Genomic DNA, 15,496 nt, shown 5'->3' with positions numbered 1-15,496 from the left:
TCCCATTGGCTGAACTACTCGTATACTATCAGCCATTATAGTTCACCACTAAATTTTCTCCGATTCTTATTGGTTTAAATTGATCACGTGACGCGATACTGTTCATCCGTGGAGACACGCTATCAGCCCATAGTGCCCGTCCGAGGAAAATACCCGGATAGATAGTACTCGTCCGTGTAAATGTTTCTGTAAAGAAGCGGGCTTACAGAAAGTAAACAATTGAAATGTATTAAGTGGGTTTTTGTCTGTTTTCCTTTTCAAATTTTACATTTGGCTTTAACGACCTTTCACGGCTTTCATCTAAAAAAGTTGAAAATAATTCACTGTGAATTTTGAACTGGCGCGCGTAAGAAAATTTAGTGGTGAACGATAAAGACAATAGAGTGTTTATGTCTCGGAACTATCGGTCTGATAGTTGTCCCTCGGAAATTTGATGTTCTTAAAACTAACATATTTGCCCTCGAAGCTTCGCTTCACGGGCAAATATTTGTTTTAAGAACATCAAATTTCCGCGGGGCAACTATCAACCGATAGTTCCTCGACAGAAACACTCTATTCTTTAATTAGAATGCAGTAGCTGTTGGTCGTCCACGAAATGCGACGTTTTTATCGTTTTTCCGAAGTTTTGGATGAAAGTTTAGATGTAAATGGATAATTATATTCCTGAGAAGAAGAAGGAAGAAGACGGACATAACGGGTTCTTGACTTTAAAACCTTAAAATTATTGAAAAACCGGTGCGCGCGCGTAAACAACTGCAAATTTACCATGGACAATTCAATACGTGCGATTCTGTCAAAGCGTTAAGTTCAATAATGCGTCGAAAAATATTTGGAAACCATTATTTGAGTTAATTTAAGTTAGAATTGTACTAAAAAAAATTAGATTATTCGCTCTCGATTTCTATGAGGCGATAGTGCCTTCGGCCTCATCAACTATAGAAACCTCATAGAAATCTCGAGCTCATAATCTAATTGTTAATTATTAAACTAAAGAAGTGACTAAATTTTTACAAGTCAGACTTAACATTTACCCTCAAACACTTTATGAACCTTTTAAAAGCATTGTTTTTGATTCACAACGTAAACAAACAACTGTGTTGTCTTTTGATTCCTTTTGCAATGCTTCAGCATCGTCTCCAGGCAACTTATTCCCACGGGGGAGGGGGGAAGCATAGACTATGCGGTCGTGTGTCCTGGGGATGTTTGAGTCTGTTTGATCGATACATTCGATACATTAGCTTTACATGTTTTGTTGCTTGGCGCAACTTGATGACAAGGAGCTCAAGAACTCAGGGTCTTCGATGAAGAGAACAGAACATAGCATGAATTGACCGTATCCATGTTTTACTTGTCACAACTATAAGGGGGTTAATGCGCTCGTCTCCGGATCGAGCGGTCCGGGTTCGAGTCCTGGTCAGGAACATTGTGTTGTGTTCTTGGGCAAGACACTTTGCCCTCACAGTACCTCTCTCCACTAAGGTGTATAAATGGGTACCGGTGAATTTAATGCTGGGGGTAACCCTGCGATGGACTAGCATCCCATCCAGGGGGGAGTAGAAATACTCCTGGTCACTTCACGCTACAAAAACTGGAGATAAGCGCGAGCCCGCTGGGCCACTTGGCTTGTATGCAGACGTTTCGCAAACAATGCGACAACCAATTCGGTGGAAATCAGGTCGAGACCACATTCAGTCCTCATGTTATGACTGAGTAAACATTTTCACTGTTTTTCTTTGGTTACATGTAGTGGGCTAGTACTGTCGACGAGCATGGGCGAACGTTGTCACGCAAGGTACATGAGGGTGCAACATAATACAAGTCAACGTTCTTGTGATCAAAGGAATCTGACACAAAACGTAACGTTGAATGAACAAGTCTATACGAAATGGTAACGCTATGTATCTTTAATCAGAAAGTAAGCTGGTTGGCTGGCTTGCTTTGGGCTCACAGTCTCGGAAAAAGAATCGTTTTTTTTTTTGGCCCTCTACGCTCCCTCCGCTCCGTCCCTTTCTTTTAAGGTTTGCTTTCCCGTGAGGCTTTACAAACCTAACCATTTCCGCCTTGATGGATGTTTTGTGAGAAGACTGAATTCTCTGTGGCAGGTTTAAAATCAGAAACCACAAAGGTGGACATCAAAAGGTAAGAAGATGTAATATATGTTTTACTCCGCACCTTTTTTATGGTTTTCAATCTATTTCAGCGAGCTGATAAACTTTCTGAACGAACGGTAGTCAAATGCAATGGCTGTAATGAACAAAGGCGTGCGACAGCTGGTTCGAGTATTATTAGCGTACGAACGCGTTCACATAACCTAAAAAATCTCCAGGTGAAATGATACTGGGCTACAGTGTCTGCAATTCTCCTTGCTGAGTCTTTCTGCTGGGCTTTTGCAAAGGAATATTTAATAATTCATTAAAACATTCGGGAAGGTTTATCACTGACAACCCGCTATTCGACATGTAAAACTGTCGCTGCATTGGGACCTCTTTGCCATGGTGTGCCAGAGAATGGGATATCGTATAACCCTGTTTTAAAAGTAATGTTAAAATAGGATAGTAAAGCAGGGAAAATCCATTCCTTACGTGATCTTTTTGCATTGGCAAGTGTTTTAAATGTTTAATGGGTAATTTAAAAACCCGGTAAACTCACGTCACGCTATCTATCTTGAAAAGTAAACATTGCGTGACGAATCAGTGCCTGTATTGTCGTTTCAGTAGTTAATAACTCGAGAGATCAATCAAGTCAGTGACTTGTTTGGACCTAGCCTGCAAACAGGCTCCCAGCGAGGGTGGAGAAAACTGGATGAGTGAAGCGAGCCCATGAGTGTAAATAAAGAATTTTGTGAGCAGGGGAGCCCATAGACATTATTTTTGATGTGCCAGTGGTGATTAGCCTGTCACTAATCAGTTAAGAAGGTAATTAGACCCGTCAAAATTGATGCTTTTCTTTCGTTTAAGTAGTAATTATTATAAACTCCTCCCGCAACTGGTCAGTAGAATGCCAAAACCATCGCACTTCTGAGGCACAGTTTCCAGGCGTTACTTCTGTCAAGTTTCAAACCAGAGATATGGATAAAATGTTGTAAAGAAATCTTCAGTGCTGCTTCAAATTCCACATTTATACACTGTGCATTGCATACAGACTCCATCTTTCTCAGTCTTGGCAAACATTATGCATTATTATTGTCAAGATCTGTTAAATATTTATTTCAAAGCTGTCAACAATCAGCAATTTAACCAATCAGATCATGATACCAGATTCTGTCATCATGGAACAGCGGCATCAACAGAATGTCTACAGGCTGCCCCGCTTTGCTCGCTGAATCGTTTTCTCACCCTTGTCAGTAAATGGCTTTGCTCGCTGAATTTTCTCCTCCCTCCCCAGGAGCCTGTTTGCAGGCCAGTTCAGACTGTCCTTATCCAGAGGTCAATTAAACCACATTTTTATACATTGAACTCACTATCTCTTTGCTGATTGGCCGAAAGCGTATAGTGAAATTTCAAAATCAGCCCCTGTGATGTCATCTAGCTGCAGATTATACAATAAACATGCCAAGGACACTGAAGGTCACACATAGTCATGTCATGTATGACCACGGTCCATGATTTCTTAGGGAAATCATGTCAAGTTTGTTCGCTTTGTGTTGCTTGCCATCAGTGAAGAAGCAAAAACATGACTTCCATTTTTATTCATTCAATGTATATTAAAACAGTTATTTAAGATTCGGTTTTTGTGATATCCAGAATAATCAAGGTCTCGGTAAAGGTTATCAGCCTCAGCCTTCGGCTTCAGCTGACAACCCCTACCTCGACCTTGACTATTCTGGATATCACAAAAACCTCATCCAATAATTGTTTATAATCCTTTTATACAGGAACATCCAAAAGAGTGTGCCAATTTTTAGACCTTTTGCCTAATTTTAGCCTGAAACTTTCTTTATAATTTCCCATTTGGAATGTGAATTGGTGTTTTGGTTAATTCTCCAACGTGCATTCCTATTAGACACATAGATCACTGTCTGGTGTTTAAATCAATGGATATGGGGCTTTCCCTTGATCTGGGATATTCACGAAGGTCTTAAATTCTAACTTAAACCAGCATCACAAAATGTTAATGTCATTGAATTCACAACAAATGGGTTAAGAATCAATTTTCAGCCTTGGCTATGTTCATCACATGTGAGGGCCTCTAAAGGGTTTTGGGAAACATGGGAACATTAAGCACTCAATGATTGGCCCCAAGGGAAACAGTGAGTTTTGTTTCCCGAGACCCTCAATGTTCCCCGAGGCGAAGCCGCCTCTTTCACATTTTGTTATAAGTTTGGCCTTTGTCATCCCCTACATTCTCACTTCAAAGACCCTTTTGGGGCAGAAAAAAATGTGGAAATCCATTTGCCCATTGGGCCAGTACATTTCAGTTTCAGTTAAGCCCCCACTAAAACATTATTTGCCAAGTAGGCCCCCACTGTTCATACCTTGTCAACCATATCATTTTACTAGGTACTGTCTATATAATAGCCAGTGATATACTATACCAGAGGACAAATGCAAGCAAAAAGTATGCTTGGATTTTAAATTAATTCACTCTTTCCGCATTGTTTTGCTTATCTTGCAGTCTTAAGTTTTGAAATTGTTTTTGACGGGAAATTATCACTAGTAATACTACTGAGGCTAATTTCACTTGCCCTCTGGAAGATGAAACTTCCATCTGCCCAAGAGCAAAATTTACTTGTCGTGGGCAATTGGACCAGCATTTTTCCTGCCCTGCCTTACATGCCACATCCTGTCACACTAATTATATTGTGCACTAGCTAGCTCGATCTGACTTGTCTCTTGAGAGTTTTACCGAATGTCAATGCAGGCAATTAGCACAAGGTAAGCAGGTACTCGCGAACATTTTTTTTACTCTCACCTTTTACGAAGTCAAAACAGATTACTGGGAGGAGTCTGGCACTGGAAGGTGAAAGTTGTGAAAGGGAAGCTCAAAAGTGGACAGTTAATAATTATTTCTTTTTGCTAGAAAAAGTTAATCAAGTTAAACTGCTCCAACGATCAGCAAAATTTTTGCTTGTTTGACTGACTTTTGTTCCCGATGTGACTTGTATTACAATTTTAACTCTGTGACTTCCATTCTCTCCGTTTCTGTTAAAATCTGCTATGGGCCAGCCTACATTTAAATTTGCAGTAGGAAAAAAATGGAACAATTTCCCTAAAGAATTACAGGCTTAAATTTAAAAACTTGTAAGTCAAAAACAAAACATTCCAGTATTTGTAATAGAGCAAGACAGATTAAAGCATTAATGTAGCTTTTAGTTAATAGTTGTTATTGTTGTGACCAAATCTTCCCTTTCAGATTTTAAGATTTTTTTATTGCTAACACTAATTTGAAGTATTTTATCAACTGCACATAGGTTTATACCTGCTCTCTTTGTATTTAATTTCAGCTAATCTATTTTTTGCAGTATGAATAAAGAATTTATTATTATCATCATTATTATTATTACTATTACTATTACTACTACTACTACTACTACTACTACTACTACTATTACTGTTACTATTACTATTACTATTACTATTACTATTACTATTACTATTACTATTACTATTACTATTATTATTATTATTATTATTATTATTATTATTAGTATTAAAAGGTGAAGGCACAGTGGCCTAATGATTAGCAAGCTCGACTCTGGATCAAACAGTCAAGGTTCGAGCCCTGGATGGGGTCATTGTACTGTGTTTTTAGGCAAGTCACCTAACTCTCACAGTGCTTCTCTCCACCCAGGTGTATAATTGGGTACTGATGAATTTAATGCTGGGGAGTAACCCCAGAATGGATGCATCCCATTCAGGGGGGAGTAGAAATAGCTGTCATTTAACTGCATCTAAAAGCCCAGACTCTGAAGTTAAAATCCTACAATCAGAATGCAACCAAATAACATCTTCATTCACAAGAATAAGAACATGCATGTTATTTGTTTAGATCAAGTTTTTGTCATCTGTATTTGACATTGCAAATAGCCACGAGTAAACCTGCTTGTGTCAGTTCAGAAACATAGATGTAACACATCCTTGTTACAGGAATCCATGAATCCTACATTACTCCCTGTCACCATGGTAATAATAATAATAATAATAATAATAATAACAACAACAACAACAGCGCGAGAAAGTACGATCATGTAACTCCCCACTTAAAAAGTTTGTCTTGGTTACCCGTTAAGGACCAACTATACTACCGCCAAGCTACCATGGCTTTTAAATGCATTTCTGGACACGCCCCCAAATATCTGACGTCACAATTCATTACCCACGAGCAAGTTACCAAGCGTACAACTAGGAGTGGCCAAAAGCTTGATACACCTTTTTTTAAAACAGCCTCAGGACAAAGAACATTTTATTACAGAACTATTGGACTTTGGAACAATTTAGACCCCTTTTTAAAATCAAGCTGTTCAGTTCAAGTTTTTAAACGTATCTTAAAGAATAAGCTTTTAGACAATTTTGTAAATACTCCCTAAACTTCATTTATTTTTAGTATTTTTCGCGACTACAAAGTTTAAATAATGTTGTAAATGTTTTTTTTAAAATTTGATTAATTTTGATTGTGTAGTTATTAGTAACTTAGTGATTTAAGTAATTGTTCCTGAAAAGCCCCATTGGGGAGGTAACAAAAGTATGTAAGATCTACAAAAATTACAAAGTGCCATAAGCTTTCTTAAAAAGGTCTCGTTAATGATTTTTGTTTTAATATCCAAGGAAGGGCTTGATTGAATGGTAAAGGGTAGATGAATAAAGACCCATTCTTCAAGTGTATTACACTTTGTTTCACTGGTCAGTCCAGACATTTGCACCATTTCTATATTTTGAAGACCTTTCATAATGAATACAACAGTATAAATTAACCGACTGGAATATAATACAGTCCAACCCCTATTAAGCAGCCACCTATTAAATGGCCACCGCTATTATGCGGCCAGTAGTAAATGTCCTCAAGAGGGCTTTTGTATTGTTTTTACCTCTATTAAACGGCCAGCCCCCTCTAAGCGGCCAGTATCCATTTCCCCAAGGGTGGCTGCTTACTAGGGGCTGAACTGCATAATCTAAATCATCCTAAGTGATATCAATCCATTCCAACATACCAAGCTCGAGTAACATCATATTTTCACTTCAGACTGTACTGAAGTACAAAATGGCCACCGCCCCAGACCCAGATGAAGTGCTTCGTTCAACAAGAGGAAAAGAGAATTTTCAACGCATTTCACGACTGTTGATAAGTGGAGGCACTGCACTACTGAGAGAGATTTTTGATTTGATTTGTCCACCAAGTAATCTTCCCACAACACTAAAGCATCCAGCCACAGAGAAACAGCTCATATCAGCAAAGCTTACCAAGCCACAGTGGGACTGTCTGTACCCTTCCCCAGGGGTGTACGGCAAGTCAGCAGATTTTGATGTTACTCTGCTGTTCAGGTTGCTAAGGACAATATGCAACCTTATCCCTCCCGCCACAGGCTGGGATGCCCTGCCAACAAGTACAGACTACAGTTTAGCTGCCGATTTGGTGAGAATCAAATATTATCGAAACACACTGTACGGTCACGTGAACCAAAACATGGAAATTATAGATGACGAGTTTCTATCGCTTTGGCAAGACCTCAGCGAGGCTCTTGTTAGAATTGCGGGTCAGATCAGTCCATCAAAGAAGCGTGAATGGCAAGTGGCCATTTTTAACTTTTTGAGGAATCCCCTCACGGCAGAGGATGAAAGAAATGTACAAGAACTGCTGGAGTGGTATAGAAACGACATGGAAATAAAGGAATCCTTAGGGGAACTGAAATCTACGATGAAAGAAATGCAAGATGGCATGGAACGTTTGGAGACTAGTTTGAAAGATGTCGATGGAGGGATAGAAAAAAATACCCAGGTAATAGGAGAGAAAGTGCAGTGTTTAGAAACAGCAGTTCGAGAGGAATCCCAAGATATCAAAGATCAGCTTGGGGGGGAACTAAAAAGTACTACTCAAGAAGTTCAAAGCCTAGAGAAAGCAGTTCGAGAGGAATCCCAAGACATCAAAGATCAGCTTGGAGAGATGCATCAATCCATAGACAGGCTCAGCTCCTCCGCTGGCATCTCTCAAGCAGCAGGAGGTGAGTAGCTGCTCCCTACAACTTAGCGCTTTATGCTCTTTATTATATCCATTTTGAAATCACTGGTGATCCTTGCAATCTGATTGGCTTTAACTAGTGCGATTTATTCAAGAATCGCACTATTTTTTGCTCTAAATTACAACTTTCTCCCACCCAGTGAAAATGGAACACTAAAACGAAACAACCAATCAGATTTCGAGGCTTACTTAAAATAGCCTTACCCCAGTGTGGCTGTTAGTACATTCCGACGTTAGTACCGTTACCAGCCGCACCTGTAGTGTACCCTGGGCAATTTCATCGTTTTATTTAAAGAGAAGTTTTAACTAAATGGGATCAACAAGATTCTACATGTGAGGTTTGTATATGCATAATTTTGCCAGTGGAGTAAATGTTTGCGGAGAACATTTGTGCAGGAACTATTTTGTGGATCTTGGAAAAAACCGCAAAACTCGCAAAAATTAGAACCCACAAAAATTTCGTGCCCCGCGGTAGGATATCACCAACAAATGTAAAGGACTTGCCGAGGTATTGGGCGTTGTTTCTAATATTTTTAGCTTCTACTCCTAGTTGAAAACAGGTTATTTCCCAACAGCTCGTCTTCGACTGCGGATTGACTGCGAAACAATCTCAAGTTCTGGTCAACAAGGGGGACCGACTTCAGAAATAGCAGTGGCGTCACGGGAACACGAAGCAGGGGTGCCCGCCCAAGGAATGACAATAGTACCTATTTCATCACATACGCAAAAGGCAGAAACTGGTTTTCCCACGGAACAGCAAGTTTTGAACCTCGCGGCGTCAAAATACTTGACGTCAATTGACCGGCCATCGGAACCAGAGGATTTAAATGGTTTGGTTTATTACTTGGAGAAGTTACGAAAAGTCTTGATTGTGGATACTCAGTCAGGGAGTTTGATCATCACAGTTGAATGTAGCTCTCTGGAAATACTTGACGAATTGTGGTCTGATTATTGCTCTGGCTTTCTCAATAAAATGGTGCAAAAATTCCTTGTGGCCGATGAGGTTCTGAAAGAGCTTGGTCTCACTGAAGCGAAGCTCACTACAACCATTCTAGAGGAGGAGTACAGGGCTTGTCGAGATCATTTGTTGCAGCGTTCGGGTGAGTTCAGAGGTTGTATTCACGCGCATGCTGTTTGTATACTTAGTTTTCTCATAAAGCAACAAAGATGTTATTGGGTTTTGATGAAGTTTTTCAAATACAATTGCTTTTTAACGCTGACTAGTCCCGTTTACCGGCATAACCACGTACCGGTGTAGCTTTAATTGCTGTTTGGCTGGCAAAATGAAAAGGATTTACCGAAAGTGAATGAAGAGGACGTTTGATTCCACCACATACAAGAATTATCCAACAATTTTTATTTATTTAAGAGATAGATAAATTTACAAATTTGGGCATTCTTGTAGGTAGCGAAGGCTAAATGTAGGCGGGTCATGCCTTACTAAAGAATAATGACACAAACAAGTCACAAACATTTTGAACTAAAGCATAAGGGACACATATACGTTAAATAATTTATTTAATTAACTATGCAAAATGCAACTACTGAATAGTAATTATGAATTTAAGAGAGCATCAAAAAGGGATGGGAGACGCGCTGAACTTGAGTGAGCTTGGTTAGTGACCAAGCTCACTCGCTAAGACGTCTCCTTCGTGTTGTGTTGTGCACTTAAGGTGGCCGAACACAGTTTTCGCGCGCGCTTTTGCTGATGCAATTCAGCGCGTGCACAAGGATTGCAAAAAACAAACATGCCGTTAATAGAGCGATCATTTTATTTACTCAACACCCGCACTATCTGTGCTATTTTTCTCTGTAATTGGACCCAGCGTATTGATGACTTTAGTCTTTTATTACAAAGATATGTTAGAAAAGGTAACGATGCAAAGAACCCAGCAATGGATGAGTTGCCAGTAATCAGATACCCGTGTTTGCGCGAAGAACTCTGGGATCGTCAGGGGGCAAACATTGCTAGTCGCTAGAAGGAAATGTATGGCGAAAAGTTGTTTCCAGTTACAAGAAAACGATTTTTGAGCGAGATCAACGCTTTTTCGCCGTCGTTTTTATCGCTAATGGATTTGGGCAATGTTGATATGTGGAATATGTAAGTTTTTGTTTGAATAAAAGTGAAATATGTGACAAAATCTACCGATAAACTCCGTTGCTTGCGTGAGGTTTATTGTGAAATTTACATCGCGTAATGGTCTGAAAATATTACAAAATTAATTAGGTATAAATCGAGAGGAAATAACCCAGTAAAGCCTTTTAAGTTATGTACAGGCTACTTTTGGCTTATTTGAAAGCTCAGTCATACAAATAATACTGAAAATAAGCCCGGTGGCGATCATTGTACTGTCTGGGGTTGATTTAATGACAAATGAGTCCGCGCGACTCATGCTGTGTGGCTACTGTGTTGCTCAAAGCCTTTGTTTTGCTTTTACAAGCACGTATTTCAGTGATTTTCCTTTTCTATAAAAGATCAAGGGTGGCTCCTTGAATATATCTCTGAGTATTTGTATTTAAAAGTGCCATTTGTGCGTGATTATGCTTTCCAAAGTTTGGTATTGCCGGTTGAGTGAAATTGCCCGACACAAAGGGTAGTAGTTCCTCATGCAATTCTCGATTTCTGTTTTAGAGCTTCTTTTCTGTCTTTATATTTAACTTTTCAGAGGGTCTTTTCTACCTTTTGCTCCGGGTAGCCTCTCGAGATCAGGCGTGTTTTGAAATTTTCAATATTCTCTTCGATGTATTTCACAATAAACCTCACCCAAGCAAAAGGGAGTTTATCGGTAAATTTTATCACTTATTTCACGGTTATTCAAACAAAAACTTACATTTTCCATGTATCAACATTGCCAACATCCATTCGCGATAAAATAACGGCGAAATAACGTTGATCTCTCCCCAAAACGATGTTTTTGGGCGTCGAAATAACTTTTCGCCATACATTTCCTTCTAGCGACTTGCAATGTTTGCCCCCTGACGATCCCAGAGTTCTTTGCGCAAACACGGGTATCCGATTACTGGCAACTCATTCATTCTCAGCTTTTTCTTTCTTACCGAAAGAACCCAGTTAAATGCAGCGCATGCGTAGTAAGTCAAAAGATTACGATTAAACGAAAATTGCACTCTCTGAAATACTCCTATTTCTCGAGAATCACTCATTAGAATTCCACGAAATTTGGCAGGAAAATACTTTAGGAAATAAGTAACTGGAGTATTGAAAATAATTGAACTTTAACAAAGGAAATTCTAGATATTCCAGTGAACCTTCAACAAGGGATAATTAAAGATCTCCCTGTTAAATTATGAAGAAAATGGTGTTAACTTGTGAGAATCGTTACAAGTATGTTGCACGCAAATTATCAAGAAAATCTAATGACTAGATTTTCTACAAATAAACAAAACCGATTTTAAAGGCCTTTTTATTTTTATTCCTGTTGCCATGGCAACGGCACCCACGTCAGCTAAACCATCAAAAAACCAAAGTTTGTATTATTAAATTGCTTGCTGCCATTTTTGGCGACCGAGAGATCAAGGGTTTTAGAGAAAAAGGTGAATGAAATACAGGTATCAAAAACTGTGTTCAGCCACCTTAAGGCCCCTTCAGGATACTGTCAATGGCTTCAGTTGAGAGCTTTCTTTGCAGACGAGTTGTTATCTTTCAGTTATTCTCTTATCCAGTCTTGTCTATTTTTAGGCTGGATGTAATCCCTCTTCACACGTCACCTTTGTCAGTTGTTTGTTCTGTTCCTATTTCTGTAGCGATAGTTTTTCCTATGGGATAGAGTAGCTAACCCCATGCCCAGCTCTCCTCCTTTATCGTGTCCGAGCTTAGGACTGGACTGACAGGATGAGACCAGAAGACCCGGGGAAGCAAAGTTAACACCATTGTTTGTCATAAGCTACATTAATTTTCTTTACTGATTTATTTTAGTTCAAGTCCCCCCGCGAAGCATATTAAGGGCAAAGGATACGGGATTCGGTATAGAGTTAGCAGGAAAACAAGAGTCATATGAGGTGACGCCAGGAGAAGAGCCTTTAAAGGCGATACCGGTGGAAGGACCTCGTGAGCCTACACCGAAAGAAGGGCGGAATGAGATGGCATCAAGTGTAGGACCTCATGAACTGACACCCCAAGCAGGAGGACCAGGTACAGATAACGTATTAGTAGCCAAATTTCAGAGATAGGAAAGAATCCCACCACGTCATTTCGCAGTGACTTAACAGATGCTCAGGGGATTCGTCAGACCTTCTCCAAAACGCACACATAGATGTGATGACAATGCCCATTTTGTGAAGATCTTTTGGTGTAAACAATTATATGTAAAAAGTTATAACGGAATTCTCTGATTTGAGTCTACAGTTACACTTCTAGGAAGAAGGTGAATTTCTTTCCATCGCAAATCAGTTGAAAACAATTGTTCATATCTGCTTTTTGATGTTGGAGTTGTCCTGATTCTCTTCTCAAGATCACAATATGGCACCCTTGAAGAAATGGGTAAACAACGCCTTTGCAATCTTTGTAATCAGCGTGTGCATTTTGTAACTGTTTCCATTCTAATGGGATAGTGCCAAAAACCAGCCCAGATGGGTACCCCGACGTCCTACGGACGTCCAGTGTTGAAAGAAAATTGTTTTATTTTTCGCATGCTGCTTTATGTATTGTTCGTTGGAGAAGATCCTTGATATATTGTGGACGCTCACTTTTCAGATCCTGGCTAAAAGCCCGCTAAAAACACTCATAAAAAGGAAGTATTCATCTTTCGTTATATTATTGTTTTTAATACGTCCCAGGCCTTTAGTTCACTTATGTCATTTAACAGATCACACAATTTGATTATGCCTTTCTTAAGAACTGTATTTCTAAACCACGATTGTGAGGTGATTTCATTATATTTGTTTATTTCAGTTCAAGGCCCTCCGCGAAGCATAACAAAGAAGAGAGATACAGGATCCGGTTTAGACTTAGCACCAAATCAAGGGTCACAATGGCTGACACCAGGAGAAGAACCTATTAAGGAAAAGAAGAAACAGGAACAGGAAAGAATCCCACCACGTTCGGTCATTTTTGGATATGACGTGTGGAAGAAGGTTTCAACCCGACGCTTGGGTCTTCCGGGCAGTATGCAAATCTTCGTTAAGTGGCTGACTGGAAAGACGAGAACTTTGAATGTAGAGCCAAGTGATTCTATTGAGATTGTGAAGGAGATAATTCAAGAACAAGAAAAAGTTCCATTTCACAACCAGCGACTGGTCTTTGCCGGAAGATATCTTGAAGATGAGCTCACCCTAGGTGACTGTAATATTAGGACGAATAGCGTCTTACACCTGGTTGAACGACTTTGTGGTGGCATGCAAGTCTTCGTGAAGACGATGACTGGAAAGACGATCACCCTGGAAGTGGAACCTATGATTGCCATCGCATTTGCGAAAAAGCTAATTGAAGACAAAGAAGGGGTCCCTCCTGACCTACAGCATCTCTATTTCGGGGCTCAGGAACTTGAAGATGAATTGTCGTTGTGGCATTACAAAATCGAAAAAGAGTCAACTCTGTACTTAAAAGTAAGGAAAGAGGAACATGGTACAGTGCGTGTTGATGTGAAGATGCCAACTGGAGAGACCATAACGTTAGACCGTTGCTTACCGAGCGTTACTATTAAGGACGTGAAAAGGAAAATTTACTACAAAAGGGGGATCGCACCCCACCTGCAGTGTCTCAGCGACGACAAGGAACTTAGTGACCAATGCACTCTGAGTGGCTATAACAATCAGATTGGATCAACCTTACGCTTGGTTGTAAAAGATTCTGCTGACCGTGATGGTGACGCGCACGTTTTCGTGAAAACGCGAACTGGGAAGACCGTGATCACGTTAGACTTTGTACCGGAGAGACATGTCCATGATGTGAAGAAGAAAATAAGGGACGAACTGGGCATACCAACTGAACAGCAACAACTTTTCTTTCATGGCAAGGAAATCGAAGATCTCCGCACTTTGAATGACTACAACATTCCGAAACAGTCGACCGTACATTTGATTCTAAGACGGCCTGGTGAATGTGAAAGCGGTGGCAGATAATTCACGTGACGACTCCGGCAGCGGAGACGATCACATTGCACGTTATGCCGGGAGATACTGAATGAAAATAAAGGATCAGCTAGAAATACTGCCAAATCAGTAACAACTGTTCTTTGAAGACATGGAAATCAAAACGATCAAAACACACTATCCACGCGTCCCTCTGGCGAAGTTGGCCACGAGAACAGCTGCGTCTTGATTTAATACGTACGTGTATTTAAGAGACACTGACTTAGGACACAAAACCGAACAGCTTTGGAAGAAGTTTCCAAGAGTTGGTAAGGACATACCAATTCTACAGCGGAGAGATTTACCGTAAGAGTTACTGAAACAATCCGACCCGGCTTCTAAATTTCATTAGAGACATTGCAGATATAGTCATCACTGAATCACTGACAAATCAAATAGTTAGTGTAACGAACTCTGTGTAATGATGAGAATGTTGGAAAGTGGGATACCGGAAGAAGAGCAGAGTAAGATGACACCAGGAGAAGGAACTCATGAGCTGACATCGACGCCAGGAGGACTTGGCACAGATAGCATATTAGATGAACAGAAATGCCGAGAGAGTAGCATCAGCCAGATTACTTTTGAGAACATTGAACTCTGAACATTGAACATTGGATTCTTCTCATTTGCATTCGATTCGGCTCATGTGAGGTACGGCGTCTGAACTTGGTCTTAGAGCCACTGGCGTACCGAACAGATCTGGACAATCGCGGATTTCGCTTGTGAAATATAAATTCATTTTTTGCTAGGCGTTGTCCTCGGCGTCGTCGTCGTCGTTGCTTAAGCTCCCTAATGAGTAGATAATTACCAAATACATAGGCAGAACATTAATCCATTTTTTGCTGGGCGTCGTCCTTGGCGTCGCCGAAGCTTCCATTTACATACGCTAGGCAGCAGGGTCTGCTGATGCAAAAAGAGCGTACTCAACAATTTTGATTTGTCGGTTGGTAACATGGGATATTAGGGCCGGATCGGAGAGTCTAAAATCTTTCCAGTTATCGCGCAGTAATGTAATTAGTATTACTAAACTAAAGAAGTGACTAAATTTTCACAAGTCACCTCAAACACTGTACAAACCTTTTGAAGGTATTGCTTTTGACCCACAACGTAAACGAAGAACGGTGTTGTTTTTTGATTCCTTTTGCACTGCTTCACCATCGTCTCGAAGCAACTCTGTCAATTCCCCCTTTCCCCTCCTATATAGTCAAATTCCTTATCACGATATCAATCAATGCTG

At 40.1% G+C, this 15,496-nt stretch overlaps 1 protein-coding gene across 1 annotated transcript; it reads left to right on the top strand.

Annotated features, from left to right (window-relative positions):
- Positions 1-1,948: 1,948 nt before the first annotated feature.
- Positions 1,949-15,394, top strand: LOC110054780 (uncharacterized). The gene is made up of 5 exons (XM_089297015.1): positions 1,949-2,139; positions 7,180-8,155; positions 8,748-9,272; positions 12,107-12,322; positions 13,082-15,394. Exons 2-5 carry the CDS (start codon positions 7,198-7,200, stop codon positions 14,248-14,250), a joined length of 2,868 nt encoding a protein of 955 aa, XP_089153141.1. The 5' UTR covers positions 1,949-2,139; positions 7,180-7,197; the 3' UTR covers positions 14,251-15,394.
- Positions 15,395-15,496: the final 102 nt, after the last annotated feature.

This window comes from Orbicella faveolata, unplaced genomic scaffold, assembly GCF_042242905.1.
Source record: "Orbicella faveolata isolate gen_17 unplaced genomic scaffold, um_ofav_v1 contig_27, whole genome shotgun sequence".
NCBI lineage: Eukaryota > Metazoa > Cnidaria > Anthozoa > Scleractinia > Merulinidae > Orbicella > Orbicella faveolata.
Note: the sequence above shows the minus strand (reverse complement) of the source record. Positions and strands in the feature narration are given on the sequence as shown.

Excerpts from the sequence above, each read along its gene's own strand:
- LOC110054780 (XM_089297015.1), top strand. The coding sequence starts at position 7,198 with ATGGCCACCGCCCCAGACCCAGATGAAGTGCTTCGTTCAACAAGAGGA. Across the intron at positions 9,273-12,106 it reads TCATTTGTTGCAGCGTTCGG|TTCAAGTCCCCCCGCGAAGC; the intron begins GTGAGTTCAGAG and ends GATTTATTTTAG. Across the intron at positions 12,323-13,081 it reads ACCCCAAGCAGGAGGACCAG|TTCAAGGCCCTCCGCGAAGC; the intron begins GTACAGATAACG and ends TGTTTATTTCAG.